Source organism: Triturus cristatus, chromosome 1_2 (assembly GCF_964204655.1).
Source record: "Triturus cristatus chromosome 1_2, aTriCri1.1, whole genome shotgun sequence".
Classification (NCBI taxonomy): Eukaryota; Metazoa; Chordata; class Amphibia; order Caudata; family Salamandridae; genus Triturus; species Triturus cristatus.
In genome coordinates this window covers 530,366,438-530,389,428 of record NC_140580.1, presented here as the reverse complement: position 1 = coordinate 530,389,428, position 22,991 = coordinate 530,366,438, and the positions used below count along the sequence as shown (strand labels likewise).

The 22,991-nt window shown below is 44.1% G+C and overlaps 1 protein-coding gene across 1 annotated transcript in view; it reads right to left on the bottom strand.

Annotated features, from left to right (window-relative positions):
• Window positions 1-366: 366 nt before the first annotated feature.
• PYROXD2 (pyridine nucleotide-disulphide oxidoreductase domain 2) overlaps window positions 367-22,991 on the bottom strand; it is a 332,144-nt gene continuing 309,519 nt past the window's right edge. Inside the window, exon 16 of the mRNA XM_085606329.1 lies at window positions 367-1,926. Coding sequence (XP_085462455.1) covers window positions 1,856-1,926 — 71 coding nt within the window. The 3' untranslated portion in view covers window positions 367-1,855. The remainder of the gene's footprint in view (window positions 1,927-22,991) is intronic.

Below are 22,991 nucleotides of genomic sequence, written 5' to 3'. Positions count from 1 at the left end.
TTCATCATTCTGTCAGAAGATCATTCCTAGGCATTCGAAATACTTTGTTGGTACAGGCAGAACCTTGTTGGCAGATCTTGTGTAAACCTTGAAGACTGTTTTATTTTAGAAGCATGTTTTGAAGTCAAAGCTGAATACAGAGAGGTATTCTAAAGAATTTACCAGTTCTTTGGAAATGAACTTCAGTATTTTAAAGTAATAACTTCAAAGTTACGCATTGATGGAGAATAAACAATATTTTTGTTGCACTTTGGATATAAAGAAACATGAACAATGTGAAGAATCCTCATCTCTTTAAAACTGTTGACATTTTAGTGATGTATATATTGGTATTAAGGAAGAGTTGTACAGGGAAAAGATGATTCATTAAACAATCCAAATAAAAGTTTATTTATATTGCAGTTTAATGGACAGCCTTGAGTATACAGTTGAAAGAGAGTGTGTACTCACACAACAGAACCTTATTATAAAAGGGAGTGAGATTATGACAAAACATCTGTACATAATTCACTAAGATTCTATTTGTGTTTTAATTCTAGAAACATCAGAATGCCATCAATATTCCAAAGAGTCTGAGGCACAGGAATATTTTGGAGATATGTAAATTCCTACATCTAGGGTAGAGCACTCAATGTAGTGATATGTATTAAAAGTATCAATCTTGTCTTTAGACATCTACTGTGAACCAGCAATCGTCAGCTCAGCTCCTGCATAATAGATGTCAGTGCCCAACAGAGTGGTGACCCAGAGTAGTGTCTCTTTTTCTCTCTCTTATCCCATTCCCCTTTCCCTAGGTCTCCAAACATATCACTATTTCATATGGTTGGCTGCAGGTATGGATAAGTGTGTAAAAGTGCATCACTCTTGTTGGATTTCAAATTCAGGTTAGTGCATTCTGACATAGATGAGGCAGGATAGGAACTAGCTTTTGAGGACAACCATCAGAATCGAAGTGTGCATGCTGGTGGATGAGTGCCAGCACACTGAACAGGAAGACACAGCAAGGCAGAAGACGATCCAGGATACTATGGTTCCTATAATGTCTAGCTCTCAAATAGGTACAACATCATAATAAATTGTATTAAAGGTGGTTAACAGTTTAAGGATGACGACAATAGTTGGCGTTGGCTGGCAGTGATGTGAAATTAGAGATATGCAGTTATCAGAGACGTGTTTGTGAAAAGTATGTAGTCTGTGGACGCTTGTCAGAACTGATTAGAGCATCCACTAAGGTGAGGGCCAGTAGAAGGCTCATACCCTTTCTGGAGTTTTTGTTTTATGTGGGGCTAGAACAATGAGTAGAATGTTTATTTTGTTAACAACTACAACATATCAGAAGCATGGGGAGGGTGGCACATTGTAGAAAGCTTTACTAGATTTGCTGATATTGGAGAATAGAACAAAACAGAGTTTGAATATTTTGGAAGACAGTCATTAGAAGTGAGATAGCAGGTGAGGTAGATATAACTGCAAGAGTAAGAAAAATGAGGTAGGAGAAGGGTTGTCTCATGGTTTCGATCTTTGTTGAGAGGAATGATGAAAGGTCATTGGAGATTAGTGGATATTATTCAGGGTGAAGACTGGAACATTTCCAAGGTTCTGTAGAATTGTCAGGGTGGTGGAAGGTGAGAGATGGTGAACTAAGTGTTTGGAGAATATGGCAAGGGTAATGTTATTGGTAATGATGAAGAGGGGTTAGTCTTTTATGAGACAAACACATTAAATTAAGGCAATGCCATCAAAATAGTGCATGTCATATTCATCTTGAATTTCCACTGAAAAAGATTGGTTTTAGGCGGTTGTGCCAGACAGCAAAGTTAAGGTATGTATTTCAAGTTCCTCTTTTCCTCTACAATTATAGGTGTTTTAAATCTTTTAGGGCCACCACTGCTGCATTTCTTCCTGAAGCTCCCATCACTCCTCCTCCTAGAAGGGAACAACAATATCTGTTAATTAAAGAGCTCTACATTGGAATTATTTTGCTGTAAACATATTTAACAGTGATATTAACTAAATTAGTGTGTTGCTCCTCCAACTAAATTGGTCTCCACAATTAACTAAACTAGAGCATTGCCCCTCCAACTAAATTAGTCTCCAACATTTAAAAAGGATAAATACACACTACTCACCTCTAATTCCAGAGGATTGGTAATAGCAGATGTTACCAATAGTTGTTCCACAGCCTACAATTGGAGACCTGCTTCTACTGCAGGTATTACTAATATCACTACTATTGCTACTACTGCTGCTGATACTACTACTAACATTAATAGAAATGATAGTATTACTACTGTTATATTACTACTACCATTTCTACTGCTGATACTACTACTAACAATAATAGTAAACATTTATAGTTCACGCATCACATATTAAATGTCTTTGAGGCTGCATTTTGATCCAAACATGGTTCTTTTTATTTCACTACAATAATGATGGATTTATTATTTACTACACATTATTTCCTGGAATGTATTGGGGGAGGACCTGCTCAGAGAAAGTCAGCTGACTCCTTACAGTAGTCATGCTGGCTCCTGTGTCTCCCAGAGCCAACACCTGTTGCCCATTGATGGAGACCCATTTCCTGTATTTAGAAGTATTGGGAGGCATATGGGCTTTTGGCACCATCTCCTTATCTCCCAGGGACATCATGGTCATCTTTGTCTGCTCCACAAAGCTAACTGTGACTAACATCCCCGAGCGCTACAATCACCAACCCAGGTGTCTGCCCACCAGTGGGGGGGGGGGCGGTGCCATCTTTGGACATTTGGAGGCGCCCTTGGAGTGGCCATATTTGCAACACTCAGCACATTGTGGAACAAGCCTCTCTGTCTGCTTGTCAAATAATTTATTTTTCTTGGGATCAGACTGGGACTGGTTACCACTGTTCCCTAAGGAATTATTTTGGGGCCTTTTGAGAACTCCTTACTTTTAAGCTTTTCTCGATTCCTCTTTCTTAAGGAGGGACCCCTAACCACCCTTTTGTGAGACCCCCTATATGCTTTTTCGGACACTACATCAGATTGTCCACAAACCCACACACATCGCTGCACGCATCCCGGAGGTCCTTTTTGCAAATCAAGAACTAGTTACCTTTCAAAAGATTACTCTAGTCACATGGTTAGGCTACCACCTTGTAGCTTTCCAACACAAAACACCACAAATCCCCACACATAAGGCCACCTTACAGGTAACCATATATTGACTGTGGAACAAACTCAATTTAGAATACTTAGAAACACAACTAACATCCAACAGAGATCTAGACACAATAAGTGGCTCAAGGAAGCTTTTGATATCCTAATACCACTAAAAGCCCCAAAACAGGACAAAAGAAAACAAGCACCTTGGATGAATACAGATCTAAAAAAGATAAAAAAACAAACACAAACTTAACAGAATATACAAGTCGACAATCAGAAAAGCGAAATAAAGTACTATTCAAACAGAATTCAAAATGCAAAATGTGTAAAAATAAAATTTTATAAAATTATCTTTGTATTTCGTAAACTTAAATGCACAGAAGCAATTCATCCAGTTTCTCAAGAATTTACTGACAAACGAGCTAATCATTAGAAAACCAAAGCAGACATGCTGGATTCCTAATTAAAACAAAGGTAAACCACCAGCGCCAACCCATTTTCAACAATCCTTTTAAGAGTTGGCTAACCCAACCTCTAAATTCCTTCAAACAATCATCAGAAACTGAATTTACGGATCTTGTCAAAGCAAGCAGGCCAGCTGCCTTCCCTTCTGACCCTTGTCCAACACAAATCTTGAAGAACATTCTTTTAACCACCTCTGCTACCACACCAGTCAGAGCAATCATCAATATTTCTTTAATTACAGGAGTCTTTACAGAATTCTTAAATAAAGCATACATATGCCCATTATTAAAGAAAACAAACCTGGACCCTCATGACCCCAATAACTATAGACCGATTACAAATGGACTTTTCCTGGGGAAACTGATAGAAGGAGCAGCATTCACCCAGATGTCTCAATTCATTGAAGCCAACTCCATACTTTCTGATATTGAAACAGGATTCCGTCCAGGAAGAGGCATAGAAACTGCCCTCATAACTATCTGGGATGACATTAAAAATTCAGTAGACTGGAATGGGGTTGCTGCACTCCTTCTCTTGGATCTTTCAGCTGCCTTCGACACAGATGATCAAGGCACTCTAATCCAAAGACTCTATGAAGCTGGTATAGAAGGGACTGCTCTCAACTGGATCGCATCCTACCTTCAAAACAGAACAAATGCCATCCATGCCCCCCTTACTCATCCAAACTGTACTTCACACAAGCAGGGGTCTCTCAAGGCTCTATCATCCCACCCATGCTTTTCAACATCTACATGAAGTCATTTCCACTCACATGCTATAACTACACAGATGACACACAAATACATTTTAAACTGGTAAGCCCCAAAGACATTTGAAACTCAAAAATCTTCAGTTGCCTCAGAGCCGTTGATCAGTGGATGACATGGAGCCATCTCAAACTGAATGCATCCACAACAGAAATACTCATATGTGGAGATTGGAAAAATGATGACCCACTCTGTGTCTGGCCTGATGATCTGGGACCACCTCCTAAAGTATCCAAGGAAGTAAGAAACATTAGAATTACCATTGACTCTAAGCTATTGATGAATGCCCAAGTGTTTAAGTTAGAAAGATAAAGCTTCATTACTGTGAAAACTCTGCAACGCATCTCCCCCACCTAGGATTTCCACACAAGGTCCATGCTGCTATCTCTCTTACACTGTCCAAACGTGATTACGCTAATGGCCTCTACCAAGGATCAGCCTTATCAACTATGAAAAGACTACAATGGATTCAGAACTCTACCGCCACACTCCTACATGTAAAGTCACAAGCCCACACCTCCCTTGCCTTGAAGGCCCTACATTGGTTACTGGTTGCCAGAAGATCAACCTTCAAGCTGCTTTGTACCACCCACATAGAAATACGTGGAACAGGACCACATTTCAGGAATAAAATTGCCAAATACATAAAACAAAGGAGTCGCTGCTCCAGATTAGCACCTCGCCTCAAAACCCAAGCATACAAGGCTAAAAAAAACATGGGTGGTACATCTTGCTCTGTTCAAGCAGCCAAACTACGGATTTCACTACCCCAAACATAAGATCCATGGATAATTAACTTATCTTCAGAAGACTACTCAAGAGTTGGCTCTTTCCTACATGATCGTCATAATCAAAACACAAAAGTACAGCATATGCCTGTGTATGTAAACATGTACAATATGATTATATGTATGTCATTAAATATGTGCATTTCTTTGTACAAATATATACACTACTTATGGTTTAGAAATAAATAGATATTCTTATAGGTCTGCTTAACAAATGTATATATTACTTATGGTTAAAATATATAAATTATTTTACGCTTAACATGAATATAGGTCACTGCATAGTTTACATATACATTATTTGATTATATGCTTATGGGTCTCTATTTTATTTTATTCTAGCACAATGTGTGATAAATTATATAAATTATATCATATATGCTTATGAGTCTGTTTTATTTCTATTTTATATATCATAATGTATCAATAGGATCATAACAATTGTATCTATATGTGCCTCACTACTAAAATATTGGGAAAATATAAAATAAAAATAAATATAAATAAATAAACAAATTTAGAAACACATAAAATTTTCCTCCAAAAATATACATAAGAAATCAGCTTTATGTACAGCAACACTTCAAAGTCGGAGTTTCTAACTATTTATCCAAACGTACATATGAGATTTTTATATAACAAAACTTTATATCTCTTTATTATTTTGGATATACATGTATACCTTTCTAAGTAGTTATGTATCTATATATTTGTTACTCTACTTCTTCTTAGATTAAATAAATAGATAAATAAATGAATGACAAAATAAACCCTTCACACGTGTTCGGAGGAGTAAAGATGACGATTGTCTGACCTACCTGGTTTGCACCGCCTCGCCTCTCCCATGATCTGTGAATCGGCGATCGCAAGAGGACCGGGTCTATTGCTCCAGGTGTGCTGGGAGGTGGCTCGCCGAGTTGTTTACCAGCTCCTCGCGGAACTCCTCGGGAGAAACGCCACGGCTGGAGACTCGATATATTGGGAAATCGGACTGCTCGGTGGAGAGAATGGCCGGTCGAAGTGGCAGAGGAAAGGCTAGCGGTATGGCGGTGTGTACTGCTAGTATCAGAGCCGCGGCTGGCGGAGTGCTATCTGGCTCATCGGGGACCGCGGGGGAGAGTGGCCAACAGCGGGGAAAAGAGAAGGAATGTCTCGATAAGCTGAAACGGGATTTGGGGAATAAGAAACAACTCAGTAAAAATCCCACTGTTGCGGGGCATGTGGAGGGTGGATTTCAGCCCCTGATAAAGACTTTATTTACAGCGCCAGCGCCAGCACCGCAGGAGAGACTTGTAACCCCCACCCAATATTACAGTGGAGAATGACAAGTGTGAACATATAGGGCCGGGGGAGGCTAGCAAACATGCCATTCAAGAGGAGGACCCAGATGGCTTCATGGCAAATGGGACAGACTATGGAAGGCTTACAGACCACTGGTAATGCAGGAGCTGAGGGCGCGGTCAATCAGAAGGAAGGAGAGGGTGTAATAACGGACATAAATGATGATAAAATAAATGATGGAGGCTGGCAAAATCAGTGGCAGACACCCAGGTGCCTTATCCCCGGGAGCAACGGGGGGGAGACTTCTTTTCTCTCACTGACGACTCAAATTCCTTCAAGCAAGAATGTCTCTCATTGAGTAAAGAAGATACTACAGACTCAAACAGTACCTTGGATGATTTGCAACTCACTCAAAGGAAGAAATCCTCAAGGAAAAAGACCAAGACAAGGAGAAGGAGAAACAGCAGGTCTGGGAGCTGCAGGCAGCAAATAAAATGGGACTATTCTAACACTCAACTATCATTCCAAGAAACAGGCGAAGCAGCTGGTTCAGCTTCGGGAATGTCCACAGAAAGCCAGGAGCCATCACTCTCCATAATATTTTCCTCATTAAAACAAATGCAGGAAGAGAATCGGAGGGAGAGTCGTCACGCCAGGCTTGCATCTAAGAAGTTGCAAGGTGGATGCGCAAAATAAACAAGACCTATGGAGAGATCGTGGAGCGACTAACAATGGTGGAAGGACGGGCTGAATAACTGGAGGCACAACTGGAAACCCTGAAAGCAGGAAATGTATCTCAGGGAGCAGCATTAGTGGACGCAATGTCCATGTTAGAGGAACAGGAAAACCGTCAAAGACGGAATAATTTGAGCTTTTCGGGGATCCCGGAGGGGGTGGACGGAAATGACCCTAGAGAATATATGATGAAGCTGTTGAGAGGTGCCTTTACTGACCAAGCCAAATGGGACTGGGACATGGAGATCCAACAAGCCCATAGATTTCCACTCTTGGCAAGAAAGTACCCACAAACAGAGTCGGAAAGGCCAAGAGCGATGCTAGTTTACTTAGTCAATTTTCTACTAAGGCAATTAATCTACGACAAAGCTCGCCCAAATTCACAGAAAACATTTGAAAATTTAACTTTCTTTGTCAGACCAGACTGGTGGAGCGAAGGTGGCGTCTCCAAAAGCTCATCAACCCATTCTAAAGGATCGGGACAAAGCCTACCTCCAGAATCCTGCCAGATTGAACACTGTGTTCAAGGGTCATATCCTCAGTTTTACATCTGAGATCAAGGCCCAGAAATACTTGTCTTGTATAAATCAAGGGGCCAGTTCTAACAAGGCACTCATGAGGGTTCAGTCCGACTGGGCAGGGTATGGCCTTGCCTGATTACTCATGTTTTGGGTGGGGTGGAGGAGGGTTGGGGAGGGGGTGGGGTGGGGAGGGAGACCCGTACAGAAGGGTGTGAGGGTGAAGCAGGCTGGAAACAGGGCTTGATTTGAAATATGGAAGTGTATAAACGTATATCTTCTCAAAGTAGCAAAGGGGGGCCGAGATCATGGTACTTTTATGGCTAATTCAGTAAGATTTAATTGTTTAAGTAACGAGCTCGCGCACTGGCCACTGCCCGTTATTAGATGTGGCGATTTTAATATTAATTTACCAAATAACTGGGAATCACATCCAAAGTATGGGGGTAAGAAACCCAAAGTACTTCAAGCCCTATATAGCATGTGTGACACACATGAGTTGCTAGATGTCTGGGCTAGAGTAAGGGCATCTGAACATGTCTTCACGTATTTCTCTGCCCCGTACTCAAAACACTGCAGATTAGATTATTTTTTTGTATCAGCTACTGTACAACAAGCCTATAGAATCAACAGATTCCCCAGCTTTCTATCAGACACAATCCATTGGTGTTAGAGATGGCTATGATGGGAATTACACCAAGAATCTCTTTGAAAGAGCTCTGCTGCGGGATCAGGGATATAGAGAACATATGAGGACTTGAATTCCCGATTTCCTGAATCGAAATATAGGGACTGCTACAGTGGTAAGGGACTGTTTTAAAGCAGCGGTTCGGGGGGAGACTACACAATTCTCTTTGAGAAAAGGGAAAGATGGGAAACATAAGGTACAAGAGTTATATCTGATTAGCACAGGCTGAGGAAAAGCTCATTACGGCCGTGCAACACGCAATCGACATCAAAGCTGTCCAAAATCAGATAGCATTAGCCAAGGCTTCCATTGGGGAATCCCTGATAGAAAAATCTATTGGAAAAATATCGATTAATCAGGAAAAGGTAAACAAGCTTAGTGATAAAATAGGACATCAACTTGCAGTTTGCACACAACAGGAATGTGTACGTAATACGATTACGCATATTAGAGATCCTGTTTGGGGTAGGGTACATGATACTAATAAGATACAAGAGGCCTTTCAGAAGTTTTATCAATCCTTTTATCAGGAAGGAATAGACGGTACGGGACCCCAAAAGCGACAGGCAGTGGAGCAGTATTTAAATATTATCCCAGAAAAATCGTTGACAAAGGAGTCGCAGGAACAGTTAGTGTAGTGTGGGTTAACCACGCCCTATGTACAACGCTAAGTTAGCATAACCTCGATGGCTGTTAGAAAGCCAGCTTGCTGCTTCTGCTGCTTTTGCACGCGACACTGTTGTTACATGTTATTCATTCGAGAACTGCTGACTCGACTTTGCTTTACATGAGAACCGTCTGTTGTTTAACATCCTTAACAGCGAGCTGTGACCTTGGTCTGTACACCGTGTAAAGAACGAGTCTGGGTCACTAGACGGGGCAGGTTGTTGTGTTCAGGTTGAAGGTAACACTTCTTAGCAATAACATACATACAGCTGCCAATACCTGAAAGACGAGCCCTTTAATATTACAGAGCAGCATGTTTTCTGTTACATTCAAAATGAAGAGCTGTTGCAGGAGAGAGCCTAGCTGATCCTGTGATGTGATTCCACTAAGGTGATCTATAAGGTATGGGGTCCCCCATGCAAGCCTAAGAGACCTTCTATTAATCTAATAATACCTTATTAGTTGCTAGAGAAAGGAGGGTGGTTGCTTTCCACTGTCATTATTATTATGATTGCTCCTTTCATTTTCTATGGTATTGTAACAATGCTGATGGTGCTGATCCTAACCATTTGTCTGCTTGTGTTAGCCAAAGTACTGCATCTTAGGACGCGAGGTTTATATAATAAACTCTTTAAACTTTACCGTGTCTTTGTTATTCTGTTGTGGACTGATATATAGCTACCAACGGGTACTTCGGATTCCCACCACTCCTGAGAGTATCTAAGTCGCTTGTTCTGGGTTGTCTATACATTGGGACCGCCGAGCTAAATCTCGGATAACGAATGTGACACTAAGCTAGTCGGATAGGGGTTCTTAGTTCTGAGGGGAGTTTCTGGTACACCACAATTCTCTGAGGTCCTGGTTTCCTGCGCATAGTTCTGTGCATAAGCAGAATCCCTGCAACATGGCGCACCTAACGTTTGGTCTTTTGATCTGAAACGCCTTAGTAGTGCTTTTATTAGTCCACAACGCCCTCACTCTGGTTTCCGGATAACGGGAGTGACGGCTTAGCCTACCTAGGTTTCGACTAAAGGTTCTTTCAAGCTTGATAATTAAAAAGGTTTTCTTTTTCTGAACCCCAGTGCTACAGTATAGCTTTTTGTTCTTCTTGAAAGTGTCCCGATGGCGGTCAATGTTGCCGCGCATAGTCGGGTGCCCCAGACTGCACATTTGAGGGTCTATGGGGTCCCGGATGATGGCTTGGCTGTTTTTTTAGTGGTAGGCGCTGATGCGGCGTTCCCGTATGAGTTGTTCTACTCTTGGGTGACGTTTGAGAAAGTGGATGCAAACGACAATTTGTTCCACGAATATACTCACACCGCGGTGCCTGCAGCCTATGCCCCTTATCGGACACTTGAGATTCCCCTTACTGCCTGGCAGCATACTATTTGGTTTAATGGTGCCCTTCCCCATGCAGTAGTACCGGCGAGAATGGGCCCGTTGTCGATTGCAGGGGCCACATGGCCGGTGCTGGCCGGTTATACACCCCATCCCCGCTACATGACTGTGGCGGTGGCGGAGTTACGAGTACTGCACACTGCCCTGACTACGGTCCATAGGGCGTTAGTGCAGTACGTGTCTCGCAATGTACAGGTGGGGGCACCTGCGGTTGCGGGCCACACGACTGACCATCACGCGATGGTCATCAGTCCTGTTATGGTTAATTCGGTTGTCGGCAAGCGCCCCCAAAATAGGGATGAATTTCCTTACTGGCTTGCTGAAAAATTTGATCAATTTGAAGCCGTGTTTCCGCATACTTCTCCTGTGGATAAACACAGGATACTCACTATTACTTTGCCGAAGGATCTGGTCCCGGATATTGTCGACTGTGACAATTGGGGCAAGGTCTTTGCTGCGACCTATGCGAAGTGCTATGGCACTCCGTCTATGTCTGTACTGCCCTCAGTCATCAAGAAGGTCCAAGACAATCATGGGGCAGAGGCAGCAATTGAGTTGGGATTGAGGCTTGTCGACAGCTTCGATGTGGTTTGTTCCATGGTTATGGGCAACCTCAAAGGAGATGCCATGCAATTCCAAGTGTGCAATATGTTGGCACTTGTGGATCCAGGCGACAGGCCAAAGGAATTCGCTAAAATTATAGCGAAAGCCTACAGAATGGTGGGTCGTAGCGCCTTGGGTGTGAAACCCGCCGTGATCATTCCAACTGTGGTACAGCAGCCTAAAGTGAGTTCGTCTACCAAAGACGAGAAGCCCAACTTTCCAAAACAAAGTTGGCGAGCTAAAAAAACGGGAAGCAGCAAGAGAAACGGAGGTCTCGTTCTGCGTCGCCGGTGCAGATACAAAGTGAACGCACTTATGATTTGCGCGATCGTTCTAATATTAAGTCACCTGATAGATTTCAGGTTCCTGAACAACGCTCTCCTCGTTCTTCACAGGAAACATCGGCTTTTCAATCCGGTGGCGGAGATCGTGGGAAGGGAAGGGGTGCTCAAGGTCGTGAGCAGCCCCGTCAGACTGACGGTAAAGGCAAGCAGGACGAGTCTGTACGTCAAAGACCCCCGTTTCAAAAGAAGAAAGTTGCTGCTCTGACTGCTAGATATGCCTCAGATGGTACGGACACAGCTTCTGAACCAGACATGGGCGCTAACGCTGCTAGACAGCGCGGCGGAAGTTACAGTAGTGCGACAAGCGCTGCGTCCGTTTCTGGCGGCGACAGCAACTGATACATTTGTAAGTGTTGAAACTGCTGATACTCGCGTAGCTCCCTGTGAACGAATGTTTAAAATTGACCTTTTAATTGAGGGTGACATACAACGTAAAATTAAAGTGGTATTTTGGGATAATCTAACCTCCACCTATGATATCCTTTTGGCGGAGGCGGATTGGCCCCCGGCTTTCGTGTTAGAGGCTCCTAGAGGGGAGGTGGTAATCCTGCCGTCCTTTGGGCACACAGTGCCACTGGAACATTCTAATAGGTTAGCCGGGGAGTGGGCGCAGGTGCTTGCGCCTGCGTTGTACCGTACTCAGGTAGGCTGGGACAAATTTTCTCCCAATCATACGATTCCGTTGCGGTCGGAACCCCAGCCACAACCCCAATACCCGATGCGTCGCGAAGCTCGATCTCACGTCGCGTCTATCCTTGAGCAATTGGAATATCAGGGAGTAATTGAAACATGTGTGTCACCCATGAATAATCCTTTATTCACTGTGACGAAGCCTGACGGATCGTACCACCTAGTTTTGGATTACCGGCACTTAAATTCACACTGCCGGACATGTGCGGTACAGAATACACACAGTTCGGCTCTCGTCGATAGTCTCGTGAGCAAACGTTTTAAAACTACTCTTGACATCTCCAATGGCTTTTATAGCCACAACCTGTCTCCTCATAGCTATGAGTGGACGGCGTTTACCTCGGGTGGCAAACAAAAGAGGTTCAAAAGGCTCCCGATGGGCTATAAAAACAGCCCCGGGGTCTTTGCTGCTCGTGTGGTCTCACTTTTGGAGATGATTGACCCGGAAGCATATTCGTATGTAGATGATATCTACCTGACGGACGACGAGTTTCTTCCACACCTTGCTCGTGTGGATAACATAATAACTATGTTTGCTGACTTTGGTTATAAGTTCAACTTTGCCAAGTCCCACATTGCCGAGTTCACAGTGTTGTTCTTGGGGTACGAACTCAATCATGAGGGTTGAGGCTTGGCTCCGCAGTTCCTTGAGAAATGCGCATGCCTTAGTACTCCTACGACACTGAAGAAATTACAATCTTTGCTGGGTTTTCTGAATTTCGGTCGTACCTACATTCCTGATTATGCCCAGCGTATCAAGTCGCTTTATGCCTTGGTACAACCTACTTTTACCAAATCTTGCTGGCTGCCTGAGCATTCGGCTGCATTGCAATCTTTGCAGTCTGATCTTCTTGCTTCAAAGTTTTTACAAACTCGTGATAACCACACTAACCTAGTCATTAGAATCGTACCTGGTGCAGTGGGTTTCACCTACTTGACGTTCAATGAGGGCGACACCGTCCCCATTGCATACAAATCTCATCTGTACACTTCGGCTGAGCTGCGCTTCTCCGCTGTCGAGAAAGTACTGACAGCAGTGCAGATGGTGATCCTGAAAGAGCGAGCGCTATCACAGGGGAAGCACATGCTGGTGGTAACACCGTACCCTGCCCTTGAGGCGGTCACTAAAGCCAGTGTACCCAATTCTAAGGCTTTGCATCCAAGGTGGATACAATGGGCAACCTCCTTGACTTCGCCTGACGTCACATATATCTTTGACGCGGCATTACAGACACAGGAGTTCTTGGAGTATGAATTTGTTCATCCGGCTCCTCTGACTTTGCGCCCGCTCGAGGAGTACCATTGTGTCATTTACACTGATGGGTCTGCGCAACCCGCAACTGGATCAAAGCACGCCTATTCAGCGGCCTGCGCAATTGTAGTAGGTACTTTCGTGAACGGTGAGTTCCAGTCTGATGTCGTGCATACGCAGTCATTGGGTGATTGTACCGCGCAGTTGGCAGAACTGAAAGCTCTGGTGCTTGCACTGGAGTTTGCTGATCCTCGGGTCACCACTCTTATAGTGAGTGACTCGTTCTATTGTGTTCAATCATACAACGAGAATTTACACTTTTGGAGTCACAATGACTTTCGTGATTCGAAAGGTAGCACAGTAAAGCACAAAACGCTTTGGGTTCGAGTGGTAGAACTTAAAGAAAGTCTGCCCCTCGTGAATGTAATTCACACTCTTGGTCACCAACGAGTTGGTGTCCATGCTGTCGGTAACAGTTTGGCTGACGAGGCAGCAAAAACCGCAGTGGCGACATATTTAGTAGCAGCAGTTACAAGATCCAAAACTAGGATTGATGATGACTTCTTGGCAGCTATTGCTGCGTCCGAGACAGGGACGGGCTTTCCGAAAGGATTCCCTTCCCGCTACCATTATCGTTTAAGTCCTGATAATGTCCCGTTAGTGAGGATTAACGACGTTGGTGACAGATTGATTCCCAACGCGGACTGCAGACCATCTCTAATTACAGCTGCCCATGAAGGTGTTGCGTCTGCGCACGCCGGCGTTTCGGCGACTGTATCTCTTATACAGCAACGTTACTGGTGGTACGGTTTGTACAAACAAACGCGAGCTTATGTTCTTTTATGTGACATTTGCCAGCAGATTAAACCTTCTACTGTTGCGCGTCCACCACAAACGCAGCTGTTTATATCTAATCAACCACTTGCGTGTGTTTATTTAGATCACTGCGGTCCTTTTTCCTCTGATACTGCGTACAAGTACATCTTGGTTGCAGTGGATTCGTGCACACGTTTTCTGTGGGTGTGGCCGCAAAGGAGTACTGATGCCCGGACGGTCATCAAGGATTTGCGTGTCTTTATTGGGAGTTTTGCATGTGGTACCCTTCATTCTGACCAGGGCCCTGCGTTTGCCTCTAGGGCTTACAAAGAAGCCATGAGAAGTTTGGGGGTCCAAGTCAAATTTTCGTCTCCATACCGGCCTGAGGGCAATAGTGTTGTGGAGCGAATGAACCGTGACCTAAAGCAATCTTTGACTGCAAGGGTTTTAGGTACAGTCCGAAGCTGGCTGACCCACTTGTATGACGTGCAACATGCACTTAATAATCTCCCTAGAAGGTCTCTGGGTGGGCGGACCCCATACATGATGCTCTTTGGAGTAAGAATGTTTGTTCCAGACCTTGAGGGTCTAGACATGGCGGCGGCTGCCGCGCCTTTTGACCTAGATGATCACTGTGCTGTATTGCAGAATCTACAAGAAGCAAGAGACACTCTAGCGAAGGAACACGTACCCTCTACATGCGAAGCTGAGCTCCAGATTCCGGTAGTCGGCTGGCTACCTCGAGTTGGTGACCTGGTCCGTGAGAAGGTGGAGAACAAGAAAGAGTTTGGCCCCTCTTATCGTGCACCAGTCCCGGTGCTTGGAGTCCAGGGTACACGTACAGTTATTTTACCACCACTTCCTGGTCGCAAGGATAACAGGTACATCTCGATTGACAATGTCAAGCTACAGCGAGTGGCCGATACTTCATAGTATGACACCTTCAGTTTCTTGCCCTTCCATTCTGCGAAATTCTGTTGTGATGCCACCCTCGACCATCATGCCTGAGGTTGCCGTTGAGATGCATGCTGTTGCTTCCCCTCCTATACCGCCTATTGATGGTGGTTTGCCTGATGATCCTGAGTATGCTTATCCTGCAGGTGTCCCGTTGCCTCTTTTACATTCAACAGCGATTAACCAGTCCCGTTCTTCCTTTGACACTGAATCAATGACTTCCACTGCCCCTTCCAAAATTGCTATATTTTTTGCCTGGTTCAAGAGACATTTTTTGGTGGCACCATGGACTTACATCTGGCTGGTGCTAATATGTATTTTTTTGTTCATGACAATTGGCTTTGTGGTAGTGTTTTTTAAACTTATAAATGGACACTACCTGACTGAACGATCTACAATTGGATCAATTGATGGAACTTTGGCCCCCCATTCCTCATCACACATTATGAAAAGGGACCAGACTCTTGTGAACATTACTGCCTGGCCTGTGCGTGATGGGATCGCTTGGGATGCCGTTAAATTTCAAATTCATGGACCTACCGAAGTGATTAATGTGCCTAATGTGTTTCGTGTTTCTATGGGTGATGTAGTTAAACAGAATATCAGGTCTGATGATTGGGATGTACAAGCAATAGAAGCACTATTTTCTGATCTAAAATATTATGCTGCATTTGATGCTGAAGATTTATATTTAAATTCTGCTAATTATGGTGAACAATTTTGTTATCAACATTATGGCACACATTTCCTACACAGAGCAAATACCTTTCGAAATGTTGTTAATTACACACAATGGGAACATTGTCCGGACCCTTATCATGGCAGTTCTGCCACGTAAGTGAACAAGTTCACATACTTTTCGGATTTTAGTGTGTCAAAACCGGCCTCCTTTTATTTTAAAATGGCGCCTGAGACCGCCTCGAAGGTAAGGTTGACACATACCAAATTATTATATTCCAAGTCCTTTATGGACGAATTGGCTGTCGGAGGCTATGAGCTATGGAAAGCTACTATCGATCTTAAATCGGTTTGGGGTACTAAACCATGACAGGTTCAGGGAACAGAAGCTTTGCACCGCGCCTGTCTTATCCCAAACCACATTTTATTTTTGAATTCATCTATTTTGCAGACAACCTGTTTTGGTTTGGCAACGTCTAAAAAATTGAATACCCCCACAATCCCGGATCTGGGTGCTTACCCCGGCTGGGGTAATTTCACAGATCTATCCCTTATTAAGTTGCAGTCCCTCATTTCCAACACCACCTTTAATGTTTCGGCATTTAATCCTGAGGGGTGGTTGGTATGGCAAACTGGTTCAGATTCTTGTCAACGTCGATTTTTAGCCTTGGCACCTGGGTACACTCGAGTCAGGGTAGATCCTCGTTTTGAATCATCACACACTGTAACTACCTACTCTGTGGGTAAGTTATGCCAGTTGTGGCTGCAACATTCCACATTAGCGTCTGTTAAACTTCATTTGTCATGTTTAGACGACAAAATTGATTTGAATGATTTTGTTAAAGGTCCTGCAGTAGGCAGGTCCAAAAGATGGGTATATGCTATTTACAACGAAGTTTGGAAATTGTCAAAAATTGAGGCTGCCTCCAGATTGCGTGCTATTGACCAGGCCAATATGGAAAAAGTGTTGGCTGTGATTGATAATAGTGTAAATACCTTGTCTTCTAGAATTTATACTTTAGATAATATTGTTTCATCTGTCGTAGACATTGTGCAGGATGATTTGTCTGTGTTGTACCATGGCCAGAATCAGTTGCGTTCTGTTATGCAGTTTGCATGGACTTTACAAACGATAAAGGCAGGGAAGGTCCCATGGGATTACATGAATGTTTACTCTTTGTTCCTCCCTTTTAATTTAACTGACAAACAACAGTTTATGTCTATGAAGGATGCGACTTATTCATTACTGCACATTGAGAAATTAGAACCATTGCCTTTCTCTATTGCTGAGTTAAATTCAGCCGTGTGGCTTATCCACGGCGTAATCACTTTACCTTTTTCGCTTTTTTAATTTAGTTCGTGCATGAAACATTATGCTCTTGGTAGATATGAACAACTTGGTAGTGCGTTCCTGCACGAAGTTTGGTCGCTCCCGTTTACATATAGATGCATGCGGGAGGGCACAGAGGTTTATCTGAAGGGTGAAGAATGCACTTCTGCTCCTGATCATTCTGTGGTGTGTAGACACATACAATTACATGGTGCTTGCAATGTACACGCTCCTAATTTGGCTTGCGTTCTGAAAGGTGTACCGGTGCCAGTTATAACCCCTTCATTCACACTGCTTGCTAACGGTAGTTATTTGCTTTTAAATAATGAAAATTGCTGTGGGATGCTAAAGGGCATACCATACATAGTCACTGTTTCACAGCGTGTGGTTTGCTGTAATAATGTCCTTTTCCCATCCCCGCATGGCCGGCTCGATGTTTCTATCTGGCCTTCGAGTCCAACCTTGAGCGCAGAGTTCAACCAGATGAGCAGAATAAGGGCTCTTTTGTCTCAAAGGGAGGTCGCTTTAACTTCGTCCCGTGAAACCTTTCTTCTTCACGTGGCAAACACCCGCACGGAGGTGCAGGTGCTTTTGAATACTGACCTCCCCATCCATTTTGGAACATTGATACAGACTATCTTTAATGCCTCGTCTACGACCGGCATAGTTCATTTTTTTAAACTAGTGGGCTCCGGCCTCGTGTCCTCCTTTCAGACTATTTTTGGTGTGATTCCCGCATTTTTTCATTCTATTTTTTCCAGCGTCTTCGGAGGTCTTCCTTTGCTTCTTGCCCTTATTGCTGGAATAGTTTTGCTGGTTTGCGTCCTACGCAATGGCTGCACAACTTGCGTACAGAGACAACATGCCCCGGCTGTTTCATCTGCGTAACCGGATGCTTGAATACTATGGCACGTTGCCCCTGGCGACTTTAAGTGTCGCGTATGGATTGTCCTTCCGGTTTCCCTTCTTTACTTGTGTGCAACCCGTCTTTCACTGCCTGGATTGTCCATTCCAGTGGGCTCTGGATTTATGCCTGTCAACCTCGGTGTCACCTGTACCGGAGTTTGGTCAACTGATGGGCCCCTTAACGGCTCATGAGTTTGAATGTTCTGGTGTTGGGTTTATGGCCTTGGGTGCGGCACATGGAGTCCTTGGAAATTGGGCCATTGAAGAGGCTGCGATTGACTTTCTGGAACGAAGTTATATCGAGGAACCTTCCTGTTGTCCCCGCGTGGTGCTGGAGGCTCCTATTGTGAGTGAACACGTGTGTTCCTTTCCCTTGTTAAACTGGATGGCAGATACTTTTGCGGAACGCTCCAATGATTTCCTCTTGGAGGCTGTTGCAACTTATTGTGCCTATACTTTTATGGATTGACTTTTTATCTTGATGTATCGATCGATGTCGTTTCTTTTCCTTTTTTCATGGTTTTTTTTCCACCTGACGACATCTTTTTTGTGTTTTTGAATTTTTTCTTTTTCGAACTTTACACTTACCTTATATGGACTTACAGTTCATGCCCTTGGTTCCGTTCTTTCTAACTTGAACTCTGCGTTCTTGATAAGTGCGCCCCTAGTGGTTAGTAGTCCGATCAAAGGGGAGTGTAGTGTGGGTTAACCACGCCCTTTGTACAACGCTAAGTTAGCATAACCTCGATGGCTGTTAGAAAGCCAGCTTGCTGCTTCTGCTGCTTTTGCACGCGACACTGTTGTTAAATGTTATTCATTCGAGAACTGCTGACTCGACTTTGCTTCACATGAGAACCATCTGTTGTTTAACATCCTTAACAGCGAGCTGTGACCTTGGTCTGTACACCGTGTAAAGAACGAGTCTGGGTCACTAGACGGGGCAGGTTGTTGTGTTCAGGTTGATCGTACCACTTCTTAGCCATAACATACATACAGCTGCCAATACCTGAAAGACAAGCACTTTAATATTACAGAGCAGCATGTTTTCTGTTACATTCAAAACGAAGAGCTGTTGCAAGAGAGAGCCTAGCTGATCCTGTGATGTGATTCCACTAAGCTGATCTATAAGGTATGGGGTCCCCCATGCAAGCCTAAGAGACCTTCTATTAGTCTAATAATACCTTATTAGTTGCTAGAGAAAGGAGGGTGGTTGCTTTCCACTGTCATTATTATTATGATTGCTCCTTTCATTTTCTATGGTATTGTAACAATGCTGATGGTGCTGATCCTAACCATTTGTCTGCTTGTGTTAGCCAAAGTACTGCATCTTAGGACGCGAGGTTTATAAAATAAACTCTTTAAACTTTACCGTGTCTTTGTTATTCTGTTGTGGACTGATATATAGCTACCAACGGGTACTTCGGATTCCCACCACTCCTGAGAGTATCTAAGTCGCTTGTTCTGGGTTGTCTATACATTGGGACCGCCGAGCTAAATCTCGGATAACGAATGTGACACTAAGCTAGTCGGATAGGGGTTCTTAGTTCTGAGGGGAGTTTCTGGTACACCACAATTCTCTGAGGTCCTGGTTTCCTGCGCATAGTTCTGTGCATAAGCAGAATCCCTGCAACATTAGAAGATTCCCTGGTATGTGATTCAGCACTTTTGTGCTTGTCTGACGGAAAAGCCGCAGTACCAGATCTAATTCTTTCGGAATTTTTAAAAATCTTTTTTGATCAAGTCAAGGAGGTGATGAAGAATTTTTTTAGACAAACCTTTCTGGGAGATTCCCTGCCAAAATCATGAGCAGAGGCAAAAATTGTGATATTCCCCCAAAAAGATTAGTTGATAGACGAACTAGGCTCCTATCGTCCTATTACACTAATGAATTGTGATACCAAAATATACTCGAAGACATTAGCAGCCCGACTAGGTTCCATAATTGATGGAATGGTGGCTCTCTGGCAGCATGGATTTATCCCAGGAGGAATACTATAGATCACATACGGAGGATAATAACATTGTTTGATGCAAGGCAGATGTCAGGGGACCCTATGGCGGCGATCCTGCTGGATGCAGAGAAAGCTTTCCATAGGGTCTCCTGGCACTTTCTTTGAGCAGTGATGGCTAGGAAGAGGATTGGCTCTAATTTTATCAGGGCCATTAAGGCCCTTTTTAAAAATCCTACAGCCAAAGTATGTATAAATGGGGAACTATCAGAGAGTCTGATGATTACTCGGGGAACTCGGCAGGGATGTTCGTGCTCCCCTTTACTTTTTGCACTCTACATTGATCCGCTTTTATTAAGACTGAATTCAAACTCAAATATACCATCAATCACTCTACAAGGCTATAGTACTAAAGTTTTGGCATATGCCGATGATATGGTCGTGGTAACATCTAACCCTGAGGCAGCCGTTAAAATAATAGAAGAAGCAGCACTGATCTTTGGGGAACTTTCCGGGTACTCCCTGAATAAGGAAAAAATGCAGATAATTGCCAACGAATTTACTGTGATAAACGATAATAGAGTAGTAGAGAGTGCATCATACTTGGGGGTCACAATTACAGCTGATCTTGATGCTTTTGTTAGCGAGAACCTTAATCCAGCTGCACGGAAAACAAAAATTGCATTACAAAAGCTGGATAATCTGCATTTAACATTAGTAGGCCGATGCAATTTAATTAAAATTATATATTTTCCAAACATCTTATATTTAATGAGAGCCATACCACTTGTCTTTCCCAACTTCTGGTTTAAAAAGTTTGAGAATTTATTCTCACGATTTATCTGGTTTTACTCCAGACCAAGAAGGAGCAACCAAGTTGTTAACACTCCCAAAAGAATGCGGAGGGCTGGCTCTTCCCAACCTGAGGCTGTATTATTATGCCACATGTCTGGCGCAATATTCAATTTGACTTAGGGACCACTCCGGAGGGAGGACACCAAGCTGCCCCTCCACTTATGAACTGTTGATTGGGGTAGAGGCCTGGGGATGTTTGTGGCATCGACTGGAGCTAGTGTATTACAAAAGGGTCAGATTCAAGACTCTTCTGACTGCTTTTCAGACCTGGGCCCCTATTCGACGATAACTAGAGATTGAAAAATTGAATTTCTATACGCCTCTTCACGACAATGAAAACCTTCCTGGGATCTTTGATGATCACTGTATGACAAACTGGTGGTGGAGGGTATTGTTAATATAGGCTGTTTGTACACACCTCGGGGCTTTATTTCCTTCGAAGAGCTCAAAGGGAAGTTTAACCTCACGCATAGAGAGTTTTTATAGTTTCTTCAAATAAGGTACTTCCTTTTGAAAAAGGGGAAAGGAACAGGTGGAGGCACTAGGAATGAGTTAATAGAAATATTACTGCAGGAGACACTACCCCGTATTGGCACTGTATATAATTTTTTTTAACACACTGAAGATTGATGATATGGCCAAAATATCAGGAAAATGGCAAAGCAAGTTAAATATCACTGAGAATTCATTCAATCAAGCTTTTGTAGTGGCCCAGGATGTCCTGATGTCCACCAAACTACAGGTCCAGTTCTATAAGATGGGCTTTTTTTATACTATACACCAGACCAAATTGCCAAATGGGGTACAGGGAAGGGGACCCGATGCCCGCGGTGTTCCCTATTTAAGGCCGATATAGTTAATGTATTTGCAACAAGTTATGTTATGCTCTTACTGGGGTGATCGGACAGATTGAGGAATTCTTAAGGGACAAATTGAAATTAGAACTAACCATGACCACGGCCTTAATTCTACTAGGACCCAAGAGGGTGGCAGGTCTGAGGAAGGAGGGGGCTGACGAGTATCGCCATGACCATCTTTCGGCTATGTATTTCATCCGCATGGTTAGATCCCAATCCCCCCTCCTTTCAGCAATGTTATGTTATGTTAGGAAAAATGTATAGAGCGCACGCACACCCGAAGGTTTCATGGCGCTAATTGTCTCAGGTAGACGCGACGGACAAACTAATTGTATGCAGGTGCAAACAGCTGTGTTTTCAGAGCCTTTCTGAAGCTCAGTAGATTTTCCTGCATTCGGATGTTCTGAGGTAGCGAGTTCAAGAGGCCAGGTCCGAGGTACGAGAACCTACGCCCTCCCTGGCATTTCCTTTTAATGGCCGGGGTAGCTAGGAGCATAAGGTTACCAGACCGTAGAGGGCGACGAGGTATCAATCAATCAATCAATCGTGGAATTTATATCGCGCACTACTCACCCGGAAGGGTCTCAAGGCGCTTGGGGGAGGGGGTCTGCTACTGCTTGAACAGCCAGGTCTTGAGCTGTTTCCTGAAGGCGAGGTGGTCCTGGGTCAGCCGCAGGTGGACGGGCAGGGAGTTCCATGTCTTGGCCGCCAGGTAGGAGAAGGATCTTCCTCCGGCGGTGGCTCTCTGGATGCGAGGGACGACGGCGAGGGCGAGATTCGCGGATCGTAGCTGGCGGGTGGGCGTGTAGAAGGTCAGGCGGTCGTTGAGGTACCTTGGGCCCAGGTCGTGGAGGGATTTGTGTGCGTGGGTGAGGAGTCTGAACGTGATCCTCTTGTTGACCGGGAGCCAGTGCAGGCCTCTCAGGTGGCTTGAGATGTGGCTGCGTCGTGGGACGTCCAGGATGAGTCGGGCGGAGGCGTTCTGGATACGCTGAAGTCTCTTCTGAAGCTTGGCTGTTGTACCGGCGTAGAGGGTGTTTCCATAGTCTAGTCTGCTGGTGACGAGGGCCTGGGTGTCTTCCTGGTCTCGGTCGGGATCCATCGGAAGATCTTGCGGAGCATGCGGAGGGTGTGGAAGCAAGATGAGGAGACGGCGTTGACTTGTCTGGTCATCGATAGGGAGGAGTCCAGGATGACGCCCAAGTTGCGTGCGTGGTCCGTTGGCTTGGGTGCGGTGCCTAGGGCCGGGGGCCACCAGGAGTCGTCCCATGCAGAGGGTGACGGTCCCAGGATGAGGACTTCCGTCTT